This window comes from Natator depressus, chromosome 10 (genome assembly GCF_965152275.1).
Source record: "Natator depressus isolate rNatDep1 chromosome 10, rNatDep2.hap1, whole genome shotgun sequence".
NCBI lineage: Eukaryota > Metazoa > Chordata > Testudines > Cheloniidae > Natator > Natator depressus.
In genome coordinates this window covers 65,377,080-65,398,703 of record NC_134243.1, presented here as the reverse complement: position 1 = coordinate 65,398,703, position 21,624 = coordinate 65,377,080, and the positions used below count along the sequence as shown (strand labels likewise).

The window sequence follows — 21,624 nt, the reverse complement described above, 5'->3', positions numbered from 1 at the left end:
GGAAGCTAGAGTTGATGGAATTCTGTTTGAAGATGTTCCCTTTGCCCAAGAGAGGCACTTCCATTTAAAACAAAAAACAAAAACAAAAAATACAAAGATTTTAGTTGAGGGAAGGTGAGATGAAGGTTATCAAGACAGGCTGAGTGAAAGAGCAGGAAGAAACTATTTACCATGTTGAAAAATATGTACAGGAGGAGAAAAATGGTTGTTAAGGGTAATAGATATTGGAAACAGGACAAGGGAGGTACCATAGACAAAAAAGAGCAGTGGCCTGATATTTTAATTGTAAAGGCTACATCTCAGAGGAGCGGGTTCAGAAAGGAAATGCAAAAGCAGAACCAAATACCAGAAGAATGGCTGCCAATGAAGTCTAACCAAGTACCAAGGTCAAGGAGAAGGAACCAGCACCAGCCAAAAGGCCAATAGTTACAGAGGAGAGCAGTAACGCCACCATAACCAGTGTATAATTTTAAAATGTGAACAAAGTATTCCAACTCCGTGTTACCTGCACAGTGTCACAAAACCATATCTACTAGTATCTGTATTAACCATAGCCCCTACGAGCCCTAGGCGATGATTTTCTCACAACTGGTAATTTGCTCTAGATTCAAATAAAGATTTAGACAAGTTTCATCTGATTATGAATTTTATATTGGATATTTAAAATGATGCAGCTCATCAACTGAGATGTCAACTTTGCTCTAATATGTTAAGTTATTTCACAGAACAATGAGTCAGGTTAGCACGGAAAAGTCTGAAAAGCAACATTTCCTAAAGTGAAAGGCACAATAACACTTCAAGGGGGATTGAGAACAAAACCCTTTGTTTCTCCTAATTCAAGAACTATACAGTTGTGCCTAGCCTACACTAGAAAAGATATCCTCGTATAACTGTACTGACAAAACTTCCTGGTGTAGAGACAGCTTATAATGAGCAAAATAAGCTATACCAGTAAAGTGCTCTTCTGCTATTATAACTGCATCTACAATAGGATTTTGGTTAGTATTAAAAAAAGTTGTAAAAACCCACCCCTAACTGACATTACTTTCCCAGCACAGGTGTCTAGTGCAGACTTGGCCTTGATTTAGTACGGCCTTGTCTACACTAGGAGGGTTTTGCAGAGACAGTTACACCCTTCTAGCTAAACTGGCATAGCCTTTTAGTGTAGTTATCGCCATATGAAAGTGCTTATACCAGTTCTTGAGGCCAGCATAAGCTATACCAATAGAAACACAGTTATTCCAGTAAGACTGCATCTACATGAGGGCTTTTACCAGCATAGCCACATCCATAAGAAATCGAACCCCTAACTGACACAGCTACGGTTGCAAAACTGTAACATGTAGACCCAGGCCTTAATCATTCAGATGTTGGCATACATGACAACAGTTGGGTGCCTGATCCTATGAGGTGCTGAGTCTCTTCTGAGAGATACTGAGCACCTGGGACCTCTGAGGACCGGGCTATTGAGCAGCACAGATTATCAAGCACAGTAAAAGTCTCATGTGTCTTTTGAAGTATTTGCTATTTCATCAAGCCTTGTAGAACCATAGAGCCAAATACAGCCTGCAAGCGCAGCTCCTACTGACTTCAGTGGGACTTGTACCAACAGTTGCCAAGGCTTAATTTGCACCACAGAGAATAAAAGTGGGGAGAGGGAATGGACCAACATACAGGAGCATAAAAGGAGGATAGGGTAAGAAGGATATGTTTCAGAAACAAGTTGATACACTGGAGAAAGGGAGAAAGACTAAAAAAGGATTAATTCATTTATAAGGGGAATAAAAGGAACTAGACTATGTTGTATTTTTAAAAAACCTGAATAACGAGAAAGTGCACTTATAGGATCATTAAAACTAAAAAAAAAAAAAAAGCCATGCACACACCCACACAGTGGACTCCGTATCAACGGCAGCAGCCACAGTCCATAAAATCAGGCTTGCAATTATCTCAGCCATTGTGATCAGATCTTTCAAACACCCCCTTTGATTTAGCAGCATAATAGCAAAATGGCCACATCCTTAATCTGTGAAGCGGTGTGTACATTTCTCCACAGCTGGAAAAATCCACCGACTTTCCAAAGGCAAAGAAATTCTCACTGAGTTAAAGACCAAGATATTTTCAAGATCTGTGATGGAGAGGAGGAGGACTAAGCTGGAGGAAATATTTAGGTTTCAGTAACAATACGACTTCAGTAATGAAAAGCAACAATCCTGATCTCATGAAGCCCAAGGTGGAACTTGCATCTGGCCATCAGTGGATTTCCTATACTGCATTGAGGGGCCTTGGCAGCAAAGAAGCTGTAGCCCACAATTAATGAATTGTTCAAATCAGCTGTGAAACTTGTCAACTTAATTAACCAAAGTTCGTTAACAGTCATAGTTTGATAATGTTGTGCAAAGAAGCAGGCTCAGGACATGCACAGCTTTATTTCATGAACAAATCTGCTAGCTGCCATATAGCAGAGTGCACTGTGTATCTGTGAACACAGAAATTAAATGCCCGTGCAATGAAAGATAGCGACAAAATGTGGCGACAAAGTGTCTTATGAAATCTTGCTGGATATTCTGACATGTCTCGTGGCCTCACACTTTGTCTCTTTGTTATTAAATGGTTAAGTAGTATGTGCATTTCAAAATAATTAACATTGTGAAGGGCTACATAAAATATCTGGACATCTGGAATGATCCAACTAACCTGGAGAGAGCTTGGGTAGCCTGCGTAGGGAACTTTCCTATGAACCTACAAACTTGGGGCCAAATGGGGGCATTTGAGTAGCCAAGTAGAAGTGTTTTGAGGCATCACACACAGCAGATGCAGAGAGAAGACTTCACGGAGCAAGATGAGGAAATCTATGCTCCTTAAAATTGCTTCAGATAGAACAGCAACGTACCATCCCAGCCCTACGCTTCCTGCCAAGCATTCATGTATGACAGAGTGCAAATTACTTAGCCTCCCTTTTCCCCCCCCATTTTTAATTCCACCATTTTAGCACATGTTAAAGACTGTGTGCCTTGCCTAGACTTTAAAACATGTCCATTCCTTAGTACATATTAGCTAGCATGTGCTATCATGAAACCTAAGAGTTTAGCCTGGATAAAGCCTGCGGGTATATGGATGGGTTTTTAAAGTAAAAGTAATTGCTAGCTAATTCACCCTACCTGGCAAACATTTGTACTTGCTATACTGGACACTCTACAAACATTTGGTCCAGGACACAAGTACTTACAACAGTCAAACTGAGTTGCGGCAAACAATGAACCTGAGTTTAAGAACTCTAAAATAAGCAAACCCTTAACACTGGGACCAATTCATCCCTACTCTAGAGCGGACCTCAGTGCAAATGCTTCCCTAACTTGACCCAGGCTGCCACAGCCCCTAGCAGCTGTTGAATCAGCCCACAATAGCAGACATGGTGCTCCAGCCACGCCTTCTAGGCTGAAAATACCCCCTAGACTCCGCCGTGCAAGATAGCTTAGAGACTTTATATTAGCTCTGGACTTGCTGGAGGCAGCCCGTACTTGGGGGACTTTCTGAGGGCTGGATCTGCTGGCTTTATGGCCCCTTTATTCTGGTAGAGCCAATGCAAAAAGCCAAGAGGGCTGGGCTGAATTGGGCCTTCGGTGCCTCTGTAAAACGTGAGTAATAATACAGAGCTACCTTGCAGACTGCTGGAACTCTTACAAAGAGATGCTAGGCTAAATGAATGTAGTCAAACACTTAGAGATCCTCAGATAATATTTCACATGTGTACATGGCATGGTTTGTTTGCAATGAAAAAAAGCTTGGGTCTTGAGCCAATCAGGCTGAACCTTTGCAGCCAAAGAGGCTGTTCTCTTCTGAGAAGGGCACGTATCCCCTTTTTGGTGAGATTTGATAAACAGACCATAACTTCTTAATGCATTTGTATTGATAGGGATGTCACCGGCACAGCGAGTCCTAACGTGGCTGCTTCAAGGGTACTTCTCAGACCCTGTCAGCTGTAATGTAAGTCAGCTGGGGAAGAATTTTTAAGGGATCACATCCTGAAAGGATCAGGCTTTCCTAAGCAAATTCTGCAAGTAAGTCGTGGAGAGGCAGCAAGAGGCCAGATGGCCTGATCATTAAACACACAGACTTCCAAAAACAACTGACTGAGATAGTCTCCATCTCCATATCAGTCAAGGGAGATTTGAGGAGGTTTCTCAACATTTTAGGACAAATTAGGGCCACTCTTTCCTGGCTGAAAAGGAGCCCTGTAGCAAAGCTGGTGTGGTTCTGCTGCGTAAAGGGGACTGACTGCAATGGAGCAACACCCCTGGTGTTCTTGGGGCATGGGTGGGCCCAGGAAAAGGGTAAGACTGAGGGTACACTGCTATGCAGATCTTCCTGGTGTCTCCCTTGCCTGGGGGCAATAGAGACTACTCTGGAAAATCATTCCCTATGTCAACACAGGGCCAGACTGCATGTGACCCTTCTGCATTACTTGAGCCCTGCACTGGTCTCCAATGTTTGATCCACACAGGTTGCCTTAGAGAGCAATGACGGAGCACTTCAGTAGATCAGAGGAGAGATCCACCTATATGTTGAGCTATTAGTCCTAATATTCTATGCAAGGGGAGCAGAGGATTGAATTTACCTACCTTCCAGCACTGTAGTATCTGAAAGCCTATGGGCTGGAGTTGCAGCTGAAAGGCTGTAATAGTAGTAAATGAGGGAGAGAGCTGCACTGCAATCCCAGGCCTTGGCCCCATGTTGTGGTAATGTTGATTTTCTTTCCATAGTCATGGCAACTGTACCTGTTGCCTCAGGTTTATGCGGGTGAAATGAACTTCATCACCTAAGCACAGGGGACTGTGCCGCAGAACTCCAGTGAGGCATAGCAGCTGGCTGGCAGTGTACCATGACCCTAAAGGGGCAGGGACAGAACCTTGCAACAGCTCCTAGAAGTCACAACAGCCAAGACCAAGTTAGGACTAGCCTTCAGGCTCCCCTAACCTCCAGTCAGGGCTAAACGGTCATTTGGCTGGCCCAAGATAGGGAGGTGTACAAAGATTCCACTTCCCACAACACTTCTCAGTCTTGTGCAAAAGATATCTTTTCCAACAGCTCACAGATCAGGGCCACATGTTGAAAAGTGTATGCTCCACGCCAGTCACTGAAATACATGGCCAGATATCAGCATATGGGGTGTTGAGTTTTTTTGATAATCCAGCTGCAGATGTCACAGTGGGTGCTGCTGGTCTGGCCTCAATCATGAGCACTCGAAAGTCTGGCCCTGAGCGCCTTTGAAAATTTGGCATCATGTGACTGCAAATCCAGTGAGTGGCAAATCCAGGATTAGGACTCAAGCCTTCCATACTTCCTCATACCTTATTCTAACCACTAGACAATGCTTCTTCCCTTCAGCTTTCAGTCTGTAACATCTAAATTTTGTGCTTTTATAAAGCAAAGGTAAAAAACCCATTACTTTCAACTATTGTAAACATGAACTGTGATAGCAGATTTATGGTGCTCAGTAAAAATCATGAGCTAATACATAAACATTTAGTCTTATGAACCAACATAAAAAAAGCACAGACTCTTTTAAAATGAAAAAGCCTATTTTACATTTGCTAGCTAGAGAATATGTTGTAGCTCATGACTGCCCTTTGGAGCAGTCACTGCCCTTCCTCTCCCACCCAAGCCAGGTGTGAGAAGGATGTGTCCACTTCAAAACAGAGAAGAGAGTTTCAGTTAATGCCAAAAGTCATTTGAAACTTCTTCTGCATGGAGAGAGTGATGTTCTCTTGACACTCAGCCAGTTTTTAAAAAGTTTGTTCTTTCTTTTTTATTATTATTAACAAGGTCCATAAAAACTAAATCCCTTCTTATCCCTTGAGAAGCTGGTCGTCGCTGGTCAATGCCAAGGCCAGCAGCAGTATACTGTGAGAACGCTGCAGCACGCTCTTTTCTGGCTTATGAACGGAAAGCTCAGTTCCCAGCAAGCTAATCCTTTAGCATTCATTAGTACACATACACTGACTTCAAAAATCTGTAACAAACCGTGATATTTATGAAAATGAAAATCGCTCATACAAAAGTAAATAACCTCTCCAAAATAAAGTGTTCCATTCTTTGATGAAGGCCAAATGCTAATAATTCATCAGGAAAGGGGGGAGAAACACAGGACTGATCCTATGGGGTTGGGGGCTCTGATTCACACTCCTTGCACTACTGATCAGCACTGAATTTGACCGGACTGTTTTAGTGACAGGTTTCAAATTCACAGCATAAAGAGGCAAAGACTTGTCTCATCATTTCTAGTACAGCTAGAGGGTGAAGAGGTACGATAACAAAACTAAGGAGGCTAGATAAGCAGGGCCGCCTATTATCTGCAACTCTGCAGAAAGAGTATCATTTCCACAGAGAAAATGAGATTGTGTGAAAACAGTGACCGGGGGATTGGGGAAGGGGGTGATGCGCTAATTAAATTAAAAGTTACAGAGTCATAAGAAATAGATAGCAGGATCCGAGTTCATACTGTGACAGGGTCGGGCCGGATGGCTACAGGAGAGTAATAGAAGGCAGATATATTAGCCCCAGGTTAAGTAGGTCCCTTTTCTCTGGGTAAGGTAACAGGGAAGGTTCCAGAACAATCAGGAACCTTCTGGAGACAATTAAGACAGACAGGCTGATTAGAACACCTGCAGCCAATCAAGAAGCTGCTAGAATCAATTAACGCAGGCTAATCAGGGCGCTTCGGTTTGTGGTATGCATGTAAGGAGCTGAGAGCAAGAGGCCCTCGGAGCTGACAGTGAGAACGCATACTGTTGGAAGACTGAGGAGTACAAGCATTATCAGACACCAGGAGGAAGGTCCTATGGTGAGGATAAAGAAGGTGTTGGGAGGAGGCCATGGGGAAGTAGCCCAGGGAATTGTAGCTGTTGCCCAGCTGTTCCAGGAGGCACTCTAGACAGCTGCATTCCACAGGGCCCTGGGCTGGAACCCGGAGTAGAGGGCGGGCCCGGGTTCCCCCCAAACCTCCCAACTCCTGGTCAGACACAGGAGGAGTTGACCTGGACTGTGGGTTCACAAAAACGGCCAAACTGAGGACTGCCGTGAAGCTCCAAGGCGAGCAAATCTGCCAATAAGCGCAAGACCCACCAAGGTAGAGGAGGAACTTTGTCACAATACATAGTCACTTACAAAATTCTCATTGACTTCAGTGGGGCCTGATGCTGCACCACTAAAGTGAATGGGAGTTTTGAAAATGATTTATGTGGGAGCCAGACTATGCCCATACACTGTAAGATGAAAGCAGCTTGTCTTACTCTATTTTACACATTACTAGTTTGTCTTGGACCCAAACAGACATATGGGAGATCAACAGCAGCATTTTAAAAGCAACTCTTTGAATTTGCAAAGCCTACATTGACAGGTTCACCAATTATTATTTTTTTTTGACTCCCTGACTATCAATGTTACCCTCAGCTTCTTTATACATAGTATATATTTCTTATACATAAAGTAAGTATCTAGCCCTTTGGGTCATAAAGATCCTCTTTAACTGTAAACTGATTACTAGGATAGCAAATTTGTTCCACTAATTTTCTTTTTAAAACTATCACAGGTTATTCTCGGCCACTGCCAACAGTGTTTGCAAAATTGGGGCCATCTACACATCCCCAATGCCTCCCGCAGCAGTAGATATTACTGCAAGCAATAACACCACTATTTGTAAACAATTTCTCCACTAAAAAAATTCCATTCAGTGTTGTCTTATTCTTGTATGGCATATATCTGTTCAGCACCCCCACTGTGTCTTGACAGAGATAGAGCTTTATTAATAAAATGATATTATATGCCAAAATTGTTAGATAAAGTTACCTTCAACTCTGTGATAAAGAAGACTTAAATGGATATGCCCACATTAAATCAATTAGACAAGCAATTAAGGAATAACAAACCTTTAACCTATACAATTTCCTGCACCTTCCTCTAAAACAGGCAGTACTGGCCAACGTGGGGACACAATACTGGACTAGGTGGACCCTGGGTCTGATCCAGCCTGGCATTTCCTCAGTTTCTAAACAGATTAATGCCCTTATCCTCTATTTACAGCCACAATTAATATTAAGCAATGAGTAGAGCAATGCAGTGACTTGTCCCAGGTGACACAGCAGGTCAGTGGCAGAACCAGGAACAAAACCCAGCTTTCCTGACATTAACCCTGTAAACTAGATTACGCTGCCTCCCACAATGACAGAGTTACAATATGGTCTTTTAAATGATCACAAACCACTGGGCAATGTAACACACTGTTTGACAAATAATAAAAACAGGTATAGCTTGAGGATTATGAATATCTGAACATCCAGAGGTAAAATTCCTCTGGTCTATTAGGAAGTAATAGTTTGCCTTTTAAAGGCAATTTTCTCTGGATTTGCAATAAATTCTTGGATGTAACCTATGACGTGAAGTCACAACAATGTATCCATTCTTATATACCTACTGCTCAGATTAATACCTCTGCTAGCATAATATAATAGTATGAAAATACACATTCCCCCTCAATTCTACTCCTCCTGTAAGACTAATATTTTTTGTCTTCAGATTCATCTTTATCAACGTAAGTACACAAATGTAGCATTTTGCACTATTAACAACATGTAATTCCTACAACATATATAACATCAAAATACAAACGCAGACCAAGTTCTGCCCTCAGCTACACCCAGACAGCTCAGTGACTTCCATGGGCTTCTACTGTAAACTGGGGGGTTGTAACTAGAGAGAGAATGTGGCACAGCAACAAAACTCTTCAGTATTTTAAAAGTATTATTTGTTTTGCAAAATCAAATAAAAACACAAGCATTGTTCAGAACCCAGGTCCAATCTGCTATCACAGAAGTGAGTGGTAGACCTTTGATGGACTTCAGTGACTTCAGAATTGGGCCCTCATGTTTATTCTAAGTACTGTGCTCATTTATGGTGAACTTCTTGTTTGTGAAAAAGGGCAATTTTATCAGCCAGTTAAACTATACTAGTGTAAAAGGGAATGTATTTCTGCTTCAAGTTACCAAAGTATCATGGGTGATGTTCCTCAGCCAGCTGTGCACTTTCTAACAACTTTTTTTGGGGGAAAAAAAATACTGAATACTGAAAGGAAACTGCATACAAGCCTAGATGGACAGTTGTCTAGAAAAAAAAAAGACTCACACATGAATACAAACTCAAAGTTCCTGAGGGGGATGCATATATATCAAGCACCAGTTAAACTATGCATTTAGAACAGGGGTGGGCAAACTATGGCCCGTGGGCCACATCTGGTTCACCAGGTGATTTAATCTGGCCCTTGGGCTCCCGCTAGGGAGCGGGGTCTGAGGCTTGCCCTGCTCCCATGCTCCAGCCAGGAAGCGGGGCCAGGCAGGGGTGGCAGGTTTGTAGAAATTTTGGTGGTGCCCAGAACCCACCCCCCCAAACTCCACTCCCCACCTGCCTAAGGCTTTGGGTGGGGGGAGGAGGTCTGGGATGCAGGCCCTGGGCTGGGGCATGGGATTGGGGTACAGGAGGGGTGCAGGCTCTGGGAGGGAGTTGGGGTGCAAAAGGGGTGAGAGGTTGGGCTCTGGGAGGGAGTTTGGGTGAGAGGGGGTCTGGGGTGCAGGCTCCGGGCTGGGGCAGGGGGTGGGGAGTGCAGGAGAGGGTGAGGGGTGCAGGATCTGGGAGGGAGTTTGGAGGCAGGAGAGGGTGTGTGGGAGGGGGGTGGGGTGCAGGCTCTGGGACAGAGTTTGGTGCAGGCTCTGGGCTGGGGGTGTGGGTGTAGGAGCGGGTGAGGGGTGCAGGCTCTGGGAGGGAGTCTGGGGTTGGGAGGGGGTGAGCAGTTTGGAGTGTTGGAGAGGCTCAGGGCTAGGGCAGAAGGTTGGGGTGCGGGGGGTGAGGCTCTGGTTGGGAGTGCAGGCTCTGGGGTGGGGCAGGGTTGGGGATGAGTTTGGGGTGCAGGCAGGCTGATTCAGGGCTGGGGCCAGAGAGGAGGACTCCCCCCAGCCCTCTCCCCACCGGCAGCAGTGAGCTCTGGGGGAAGGGGCCCCCTCTTCCCCCCAGAAGCACACTCACCCCGCACCGTTGTCACTGCACATGCTCCCAGGGCCCCTCTCAGGTCCAGGAAGGCCCCTCACCTCCCCTGTGGTGGGTGCCGGGCGGGAGGGGGGCTGCCATCACATGTATGCCTCCTCCCCTGCTGCTGCCCCTCACAGTAGCCTCACGGGGGGTGAGGCTGCCCCTTGTCCAGCATGGGGCAGGAGCGGTGACTGCGGGTGGGGGGGGCCCCCTGTGCTGGTGGAGGGTCCTGCCAGAAAATGAAAGTGTCTGAGGGGGAAGGGCAGAGTAAGGGCAGCCTGCCCTGCCACTAGTGTATGGGGAGCGCTAGGACCTTGTGGCGGCAGTTGATGCTGGGAGCCAGTAGAGCAGAGTGGAGCTGCAGGGGAGAGGCAGGGATACGCCGGGAGCGAGGGAAGGTGCGCGGGGGGCAGCAAGTGGAGGCCGGGGGACACTCAGGAGAGGTGCGTGGGGGTGGCAGGTAGGGCTGGCTGAGAGACCCGGCCCCAAACATTGGTGGAGCCGGGCCCCAGGGCCCTGAATATTGCTGGAGCTCGGGCACTACAGGCCCATACAACTCGTCACCCCTGAGGTCGGGGGCCACTCTGCGTGGCTCTGCGCAGCTCCTGGAAGCAGTGGCATGTCCCACCTCCGGCTTCTATGTTTAGAGGCAGCCAGAGGGCTCCGCGCGCTGCCCCCACAGCTCTCATTGGCTGGGAACTGCAGCCAATGGGAGCTGCAGGGGTGGCACATGCAGACAGGGCAGTGTGGAGAGCCACCTGGCCATGCCTCTGCGTAGGAGCCGGAGGGGGGACATGCTGCTGCTTCTGGGAGCTGCTTGAGGTAAGTGCCACCCGGAGCCTACACTGCTTAGCCCCTCCTGTGCCCCAACCCCCTGCCCCAGCCCTGATCCCCGTCCCGCCCTCCGAACCCCTCATCCCCAGCCCCACCCCAGAGCCTGCACCCCCAGCCGGAGTCCCCAACTCTCCCACCGCACCCCAATCCCATGCCCCATCCCGGAGGCCCCTCCCACACCCTGAACTCCTCATTTCTGGCCCCACCCCAGAGCCCACACCCCCAGTCAGAGCCCTCACCTCCCCCCCGTGCCCCAACCCTCTGCCCCAGCCCTGATTCCCCTCCCGCCCTCTGAACTGCTCGGTCCCAGCCAGGAGCACCTTCTTCTACCCCAAATCCCCAGCCGCACCCCAGAGACCTCACCCCCCCCACCGCACTCCAACCCCCTGCCCCCTCCCATACCCTGAACTCCTCATTTTTGGCCCCACCCCAGAGCCTGCACCCCCAGCCAGAGCCCTCACCCCCTCCTGTATCCCAACCCCAATTTTGTGAGCATTCATGGCCTGCCATACAATTTCCATACCCAGGTGCGGCCCTCAGGCCAAAAAGTTTGCCCACCCCGATTTAGAAACTTGAAACTAAAGCCATACATTTGGAAATTCTGTGCTACTGCTGAGAAGTGTCTGGAGAGTATCTGGTACTTGGTACACGTAAAAACTGTGTTCTCAATGATGAGGCAACTCTCCTATCTGCTTCTTAATACAGGAAAGATGATATCCAAGGCAAATTGGAGTTCTTTTGTTTTGCTTTTTAAAAACAAAGCATAAGCATAGCTTTTCCCAAATAAAATTCTTATAAACTAGGTTTATGTTGCAATGTCCTTTTTAAGTCTATTTCTCTGATGGAATTTTATTAAGCATGATACAGCCCAAAGTTAAAGATAGAAAGTTATGGCAAATATGCAACATTAAAAATACATTGTCTTCTAGTGGCAAGTAAAATAGGGCCTCAAAGTTTCCACTGCCCCAGTAGGGAGTTAAAGGTCACTGCTAACTCAAAGTTAAAAACAATGGGAAGTAGAGGATGTCATTCTTTTATATTTGCCCAGTGATTCTGTGTTTTCTTTGTATGAATTTATTTAGGAAACTGGGAACTCTAACAAACAATGAAGTGATTTCAAGGCTGCCTTGTTCCTCCTCCCCACGACCCCCTCATCAGAAATCAGTTCATTCCACTTTATAAAATGTTTTAATGTATAAAGAAAAATATTTGTTACTTCAAAAGGTTTGAACTTTCCAAGTACGTAAAAAGCAAACATTTTCCAGAAAATTGTCACTTTCATTTTAAAGTTATTTTGTTTGTACTAAAAGAGTGAATTCCCCTCCTTATTAACCAAAGAACAGACAATAAAACTCAACTTAAATCAAAGCAGCTTAAAGTTATCCATTTATATATAGCTCAAAATACCAACAAACAAAAAACTTATTTGAAATGTACAACTGATAAATTCATACAGGAATGAAATATACATCTGAACAATTGGATGATTGTTATTAAGCCAGCAAAAATGTGTCACTCTCATTTTTAGGGGTCAAATTAAGCTGCCTCTGATGCACAGGTACACATGGGAAGAGGCGCACCCAGGCAGGGTGTAGGCTTGCAGACTGTTCCCCATACCTCCATAAACTCTGAAGTTTACACTTCTCCAGGTAGGGAGGGCAGGGCCTGGGACCAGAAGGCTTATTAAATCATATGCTGCCACACTACCCTAGCAGATTTTTTGCCCCATGTGCTGGGGCGGTGTGGGGACACTACAGTCTGGCTCCTCATGTAAGAGCTAATATTAACACTGCTTTTGTCCTCACTTCCCACTATGTGAACAGGAGTTGACAATGCTCTGCAGCTAACAGGAAATGCTTAGCACCTCAAAGTATCAGGTCCTGCAGCAATACAGGTGATCTGCAAAAGCAAAAATAGGCCCTTTCAACAGCTGAAAGTGAAAGTTGGAATGGGGAAAAGACTTTTACTCAGAGGGTTTAAATAATAACTTCATTTATTTTTGTTAACACCTATTTAATTTTGATCACTGACATTTTGAAGAAAAAAAAATTTGTTAGAGATTCAGTACCCTCTACCCTTCCACTAAAATATGAAAGGAAACAAGCCATGGCCCAAAACACCCAGGAGTTCCTTCAATAAAAGTAGGGGAAAAGAAAGCAAATTTTATCTTCCTGATATTGCTAAAGAACAAACCAAGCAAATTCTCACACATGAAAAAGGGCACAAATCCAATTTAGGGGACAAGAATCATTTGCCGTTCATCTTTAAGGTGTTCTCTCACATGTACTCAAGAAACCAAAATCCAAATTCAGGGTCTAATAGCCAAATGACATCCATTAAAATTAATGGGCCCTATCCTGATCCTACTGACATCAGTTACAGAACTCTCATTGGCTTTGATGGGATCAGGCCAAATAGGAACTGAGTAGATAAAACTCCACAAAGGGTCTTTAAGATGTAGCAGCTAATGAATAAAAATTGGCCACAATGTAATTAACTAAAACAAATTCATATTTCCTCTGGGCCCAGTCCAACATTGAGATCCTCTAGTGCATCTCTTGGATCCATACATGGAAGATCAGGGGTTCTGTTATTGTTGTTTTTTAAATTGGCAACATCATTTTATCCCAAATACTGCCTTTAAATCTTGATAATCCTACAACAATTTGTTCCAAAATATTTTGCTTTGTTAAGGGCAACTCATCGCATTGTCAGTCTTTAGATGTTGAAAAGGTGCCAATACACAGACATACAATATTAAAAACATTATTTAAAAAGAAGAATTTCAAATTAATTTGTAAACCACACTGAAACAGGAGAGTAGTGAGCATGATGTAATTTCAATTAATTAAAAAAGTCACTTTCTAACACTTTTCCTTTCTCTGGAAAGGCATACATACATGTGGAAGCTGCAACTACTGGTTTATAAAACACTAAACTTTTATTGAATGTTGAGTGACATATTTACAGATTTTACAAGGAAAAGGAGAAAAGGGCCTGGGAGTTTGATTCAGGGTCAACAGTTCAGCCCACAGCAGAAGGGGATGAGCTGGAAGAATGCAGACATCAGAGACTTCACTGTTTAATTTCGTCCCCTTCTGTAATGACCCTATCAACATCATTTACTGTGCGTTCAGGCAGGCATTTTCAAAAGGATCCCAAGGCAGTTAGGTGCCCAGATCTCACTGAAAGTCAAGGGGATTTGAGTGTATAGCCTCCTTGGGTGCCTTTAGAAAAAAAAAAATCACAGCCTTTCTTGTTGAGTGGTCAGATTATTTAGAATACATATTTAAAAATTCAGTATGCATCTTGTCACCCTTACCAGTTTCAGTTATGGTTAAACCATGATATCTAATTATTTTACACCAGAGATAGTTACACACAGAATGTCATAGAGGCAAATTAATCCTTGGTCAAACTCCATTAAAGTTATGGATGAATTTGGCCTATAAAGCACTGGATGCAATTCATACAGAAAATTCAAAATTGGACAGATAACAAGAAATCACATTTAATGAAGACTCTTCTAAACTTTACTATCAACATTTTAACTCCACTTATATTTAATAAATATGTTTACAATTTGACTCTATTAGGTACATAGGACTAGATCATCTTCAAAAAATGGGGGATGGGGTGGGAGGGACAGACGACAAACTGATGCCTTATGAAAAATTTCTGTTGAAATAATTCTGTTTAGAACTCAATCTGCTCATCTATCATATTTGCTTTAGGTTTCTTCCATTATTCTTTGGATGCAAACAAGGGCTTTGTGTTTCTCTACCCATTATGTTTATTTCCTACCCGAGGGCCAATTTTGAAGTCAATGGGATTTTTGAGCCCACAAAAAGTACCAATCCAGGCACTTAATTATTATTGTTAATGGGGCCAATTATACAGCCCTTACTCTGGTAAACAGTCCTTAGCACTGAAGACTAACATGGCCCCTTCTCCTCCCTGCCCTGGGCTGCATAATACTTTAGAAGTGTAAAGTATTATTATACTCCTGTTCAGAATATTATAAAAATTGCAGTCGGTAATGCTGTAAGGTTCTGACTTGGTTTTCTGAATATGGATAATTACTTGAACAAGAATGGCTATTAAAAACATAAGCAACGTATGAAAGTAAAATGGTTTCTAAATGGAATAGCTTCAAATAAGCTATGAGCAACGTTTAAAAAAAATATTTGGTTACATAAAAAGCTGGAAACAATATGCCCTTCATAGTCATATTGTTTGTAAGCTTTTTCTTATTTAGAGTGTGAAATAATGTTGTCATTGAACATGATCCAGGAGCAAGTATCTACATCTGGTGGGACTGTTTCACAGCAATGATCATTATTTACTACTTGTGCTTATCACTTCAAATTTTAAAAACTGAACTGTTGACACCTTAAATACTAAGGAGACCGGTGCCCTGAACTATAATTTCATACCATACAATACTGGGGAGGGAGGGCGGGCGAGGGAAAGATACTATATAATGAACTTACTGATGAATTGGGGGGTTGGGGGAAGGTTAAAAAAAATGTGAGCAAGTGTATTGTATCACTAGCATGTTTCTTACTGTAGATTTATCCAAATATGTTTACACATCCCTCTGTTAACTAAGATTTTAAGAAAACAACAGGCACCGTGTGTTAAGTGAAATGACATACTGCAAAGAGAATGGAAATAAATGTGTATTTTCAACACTTTCCACATCAACACACACAGGTGAAAGGAGAGAAAGAGCTAAGAAACTTGCCACAAAGCCTGAAACCGGCAGGAGACGGACACACAGGAAGTTCCAGCCAGAGAGGATGAGGGACATGGCTGCAGGAGGCACAGAGAAAAGAGTGTTTCACTTCTGTCAGTAAGGTATAAGCTGAAAAGAATCATTGTGGAGTTAACATTATCCACTCCAAACATTCGGGGCCAAATCCTGCTTGCCTCCGCCACACAAGAAGCTACACTAAAGTTCAGAGATACAATTTTTGTATGTTCCTATTCTATGTCAAACTCCTCTGGCTAGTCTGAATGATTTAAAAAAAAAAGAACAAAAAAAAACAAAACACAACAACCTCATGATATGCTCCCAGCAGAGCAATTTATACATTGTGAGTGGCCTCAGGACTGCTCTTTGAATTGGTGCTCTTCCACCTTCTATTCAAACCAAAATCAAATCAAATCAAATTGATAAAAAAAAAAAAAAAAAACCAAAAAACCCCACTTCAATGTCAGCATGCAAGGCTGAAGTAAAATTGAACATACCTCTCATCGCATCAAAGGCCTAGTTATTTAAGTTTGCTTCATATCAACTCAAAAGGAATCCACAGTCCACGGGCAAAGAAAGGGTTTGCCCTTTGCAACAACAGAATCAAAAGGCAGCCTGGGAGTCTGGCAGCCGCAGGGAGTGAGAAAGGTTAGAGTGTCTCAGCGTGGGAAGGATCATCTCAGTGGGAGCAAGGATCTCTATACAGGAGGGCTGATGTCAGTAAAGTGGGAGGGAAATGAGAGTGGGGAGGGTTGTCATGGGAATGATTGAGAACTGGCTTTGGAAGGAGCAGAGAGGAATCAGAAGAGAGTTGGATGGACTCAGTGGGGACACTACATGTGGGAGTTTCAAAGAGAGGGAGAGCCCGCCGTGTGTTCCCAGGGGAGGGAATGCCCAGCCCAAGTAGGGCAGGAGCAGGAGAGCATGGTAGCCTCAATCATGTGTGATTAAATACATATAGATTATATCTGATTAAATGAGAAAGTCAGTGTATATTGTAGTATTACAGAGCCATTAATTAATGGACTATTATAGATGTTATTTCATGTTTGTTAAACTACCCAGGAAAGGACAGTTCAACAGGTTTTGAACTAAGAATGCTTAGTGTTTTTAAATGCCTTCGATTTCATCTGCTGTTCCCCAACCAGCAGATAAATCAAACAGCCTTTTACGAAGTGATCTGCTTCTATCTTAAAATGCCAGAACCTTTGGTTTACTGGCCGTTCCACAAACACACCCCTTGGCACGTGTATATTGTTGAAAATACATCTTGTCAAGAGCCATACAAGAAAAAGAAAATATTACACAAGTAAATTAACTGCAGCATGAAATACAGAGTGAATGCATGAGAGCATGGTGAAGTACAAGGGTTCGTTGACATGATGTTTGGACAGCATACTGCTCACAAACAGCAATGCCATGAGCAAGCTCTGCAAGTCATTCTTCACAAGTGCAAGTAAACATTTACACCATATCAACATTTGCTCTGCTTATGCCACATTTTTAACTGAGCAAATATATTAATGTTTTAGAGAGTTTTTTTAAACTTATGGATTTTTTAAAAATCCTCCTTTCTGTAAAGCCAGGTATTTTAGTACCATGAGTCCAATTATATAAACTTCTGAGGGAGAGAAAAAATATAGTTGGTACATTTAAAATGTACGTATAAGTAATACATCCTTAAAGTCTAAGATCTTGGGACCTTTTGGGGCTAAAAAGCAAGTGCTATCCCATTGGTACCCCGTGAATCTGTGCTTTCCAATAGTACTCTATAAAGCTCCATTTGCTAGTTTGGATGGGTTGTGTGATAATCAGATCTTAAACTTGTCACTGTTTTAGGGCTAAATATTGCAGAGCCTGCTCACAGACCAATATAATTTTGGACTGAAAATTCTATATTTGGGGGGCAAAAAGGCAGGTTTTGTGTGGCAGGTTCTTTTTTTTTAAGATGTGACACTTATTTGAAGCTGCTCAGAGATTAGCAGTGTTAAATGGGGACAGGTGAAGCCACCAAATTATATTTATGATATGATTTCTTGGCTTATTACATGGATATCACCACAACCATATATGCCAGATACAGATATTGCTACATACATGTGTGCCTACACATACTACACAAACTATTCTGCAAGATTACTTTGGAAAAAGTTTGATTTTTTTCCTTATTAAGAAAGAAATGTTAATCTTTGTAGCCATATTTCATGGATGATGGGAGTCACAAAATACGGTGGGAAGACACTTTACATTTAGTGATTCCCTGCCATCTGATCATAATGGATATCTGACAACACTCTAGAATAGATATAGAGTAAATCTCAGTATCAGCTAGCAGGAGAGAGAGTCTTCTTTTACAGCTTGGATTTGGTTGGTTTTTTGTATGATGCTTTTTGACTTGAAAATCTTATGTATTATAACCAACATACTGGTCCAAGGAAAGGGATTACATCATCATAAACGTTTTTACAAATGCTAGTGAAAACAGATGATGCACACACTGTGGGCCAAATTTTGTTCTTATGTATAACTCTGATTTTCCTGACTTCCATATGTAACAGAGGAGAGTTTGGCCCAGGTGTGAATATTGCTGTGAGACAGAGAAAAAATGTCACTCAGGCAGGTAATTTTGCTATACACACAAATGAGAGGTGTTCCAGCTACAGTACCACATGATAATCATTGGCTCAAGCTCATGAGAAGCTGACCATCTTCTGCACAGTGCTGAGTGCCACTGAAGGTGTCCAAGCACTTCAGAGAAAGTTCTCAGCCCTTAGCAAATGTTTAATGGTTTGTGGTACCATGCTCATTCCCACAGTTCCTCCTCAAGTCAGAGTCCTACTAACTTCAAAGCTGTATAATTGTATGACCTTGCAGCAAACCCTACTCCCAAACAGAAGCAGGACTGGGCCCCTTAGTCTCAATTTTCCTGTACTTCGTTTCTTTGTAAAATAACTTTACTGTATCACTGAGAGTAGGTGACACAGCAATAGTACAATTCAGTTTCATACACAATACAATTTCAGTGACAATATAGTTGTAAACTAACATAGCAAGGGTAGTAAATGTGATAACATACAGGCTAATAATAAACAGCAGAGAAAGTACAGTTCTATGCTGTTTTACATATCTGAAAGATAGCACAGGATTTTAAACAAAAAAAGCCATGGAGGTGAAACCACATTTAGTATTAAATTGATCTTGCAAAAAACCCACTCCCATTTAGGAAAAACAATCATTTTGCTGCAGTGTTGTCAGAGGCAACCTACCATCACAGCTATGAAATACGACTTTTTGTGAGAAAAGCCTATACAATTATCAACAAGATTAGAGGATGAATGTGAACTAAGATCAACTGCATGTCTAGCTGAGTTACCTCTGATGTCCCAGTCCCACTAATGAGCAATGTATTCACAAAAATAAATCTGTTTTCTTCTTCCCTGCATTCTCTAACAATAGGTATTATTTAACATAGTAAACACATAGAAGACTAAGGCATCTTTAATGTGAATATTATAGTATTTCCTTGTTTAAAATGCTGTGAGATCCTTCAAGCATATACTTAAAAATCGGAAAGAAAAAAAAAGCTACACAAACAAATCTCAGAGTTCTGATGACAACATAAATAACCTGTATTTCTTTATTGTGGTTACCATGATTTCAAAAGCATGCCTTGGTGTGTATGCAGCCTTATAGCTCAGTTTCTTGTGTCTTATTTAAAACACAAATAAAAATGTTAATTTGACATATAATTGCTTTAGTTATTCATCCTATTACCTATATAGTTTCTTCTTGCATCCCACATTTTTTCAACTCTATGAAGTGACACTGCTATATTTGGGGGAAAGTAATTTAAGAGAATCACCCACATCACAGAAACAATTTGCTGGAGTTCACAATCAATAACCTAGACACATTCTTAATATAGATTGTAAAAGGTTCAGAAAACTGTACAAATGATTATAGGTATTGCAAGCTGCAAAATGTTGTGACCTTTTGTTAGTTCCTTCCTGTATGTCATACCTATATCTTAGATTTACAGCATGTGTATCTCTTAACCGATATCACGGTAAGCCAGGGATCAGCCATGTTATATAATAGCTTCTGTGCATCCCATAACTTGTCTTTTCATTTGTAATTATTTATTTCTACAAAATGCAGAATGCTGCAAAAAAACAGAGAAAACACTCTACCACAAAAACTATATTAGCAACTTAAGAAATATAAGCCACTCACAGAAAGTAAATATAAATGCAATTCTTCAGTTCTCCTAACTTATTTTACCTTTTTTAAAAATCACAATTTTTTTTATTTTTTCACTATGTGTCTTTCTGTGAGGCATACTGGCATTATGCCATATGTAAGTATACACACACTAATACTCTACAAAATACCTTGTCTAGAAAAGCAAGCAAAGTCAACAAGTGGTTAATGTAAATCAGAACCCTATCCAAAAATTCCTGTCACTCTTGTTCCAGCTTTCTGATGGGAAGAAAGGGTTTAAAGTGACTAGCCCATCTACCAGATCGTTTTATATGGCATTGGTATTTTGCGCCCCAAAGACAAGCACAAATAGCAATATCTGATAAGTCAATAACAACAGATGTAAATAAATACATGTTAGTTGCAGTCCAGGCTCACACAAGCCTGTCCCACCATCGATATCTCTCTGCTGCTGAATGCACAGGGCCTATCTGCTTGCCTTGCTCTAATGATTGACAAGGACATTTAAACAGCTCTCCTTTTCCACTACACCAAAAACTCTTCCTGTGGAATGAAGAAACAGGTTTGGGAACATCGACAAAGTAGTTTCATGAGACTGATTAGTTTATAAACTAATTGCTCAAGCCATTAAAGCTTTTTCCAACAATCTATTACTCAGATAGCCTCCTTGGGTCAAATCACTGGAGACAACTTCTGTTCTGAGAGAAATAGTGCTAATATGTTTAGCACTCTTTTTACCTTCAAGCTGGATCTGCTGGTCTGGGTGTCTGGCTCCATGCTCTGGCTGTTCTCCCTCTTGTCTTTCTTAGAGGAATTAGTCCTCACCTTATAAGTGGATGTGTTGGAGGATTTAATGAATAATCCTGGGACGGAGTTGCCTTGCTGTTGCTGAGACATGGTTGTGTTGGTCTGGTGAGGGGAATTGGACTCCTCGGACTCTTTACTACTGTGATAAACCACCCTGCTGTCAGAGATGTGGATGCTTGGAGCACAGCCCATGCTTTGTGACCACTTTGGGACGTTTTCTAATTTTTTTTTCCTTCCAGTGGGTCTCTTCCCTTTGATTATTATTATTATAATTGTGTTTGTTTGTTTGTTAACAGGTTGAATCTCCTTCCTGCTTCTCTGCCACGCTCGGGAGCATTGTCATCGGTCCTTTCTACCCCCCCCCAGAACCGTGTGTTCTCTTCCTCCTCCAGGAAACAGGGCTCCTTGGAGCTCAAGCTCAGCAGCGGGGCGGGGAGGGGGTTCAAGAACTGGTCGAGTTCATGCTTTCACCGGTTCTCTCTTTCAGACGAAGCCATCTCAAAATCGCGGTAGGATTTTCTGTCAGCCCGGGGAAAGGGACCGGGGTGGACGGGGGGGGGGAGGGCAGCCACACCAGCGTCTCCTTGGACTAAGCGCTCAGAGCCCTGAACATTGGAACAGTTCCCTCTCAGCACTAGCCCACAGAACCGACTATTTTCCACTCGGGTTTGCAGAGTGTTACAAATTAACCGCGGGGGCCGGGAGGCGGGGGGGGGGAGGAATTCTCCCCCCACACACCTTGTCTCCCACAGCCCCCACCGGGCGCTGCGTATCGATTTATCCCGCTCACCAAGATCAAGAACCGATCCTGTTAGTTGCCTGGCCTCTCTCCCTCTCTTTTTTTTTTTTTGTTGGGGGGGGGGAAATCAAACCCCCCTCCCCTCCGGAGCTAGAGTGTGTTCCTCGATCACGCTCCCGTCCGATTCATG

At 43.0% G+C, this 21,624-nt stretch overlaps 1 protein-coding gene across 2 annotated transcripts in view; it reads right to left on the bottom strand.

The window, feature by feature from the left end:
• Positions 1–21,371, bottom strand: part of PDE8A (phosphodiesterase 8A) — a 195,453-nt gene extending 174,082 nt beyond the window's left edge. The window contains exon 1 of one of the 2 annotated variants that reach the window (XM_074966413.1): positions 20,627–21,371. In XM_074966413.1, the coding sequence (XP_074822514.1) occupies positions 20,627–20,887 (261 nt within the window). In that variant the 5' untranslated portion in view covers positions 20,888–21,371. The remainder of the gene's footprint in view (positions 1–20,626) is intronic. The other variant, XM_074966412.1, reaches the window with a different exon arrangement.
• Positions 21,372–21,624: the final 253 nt, after the last annotated feature.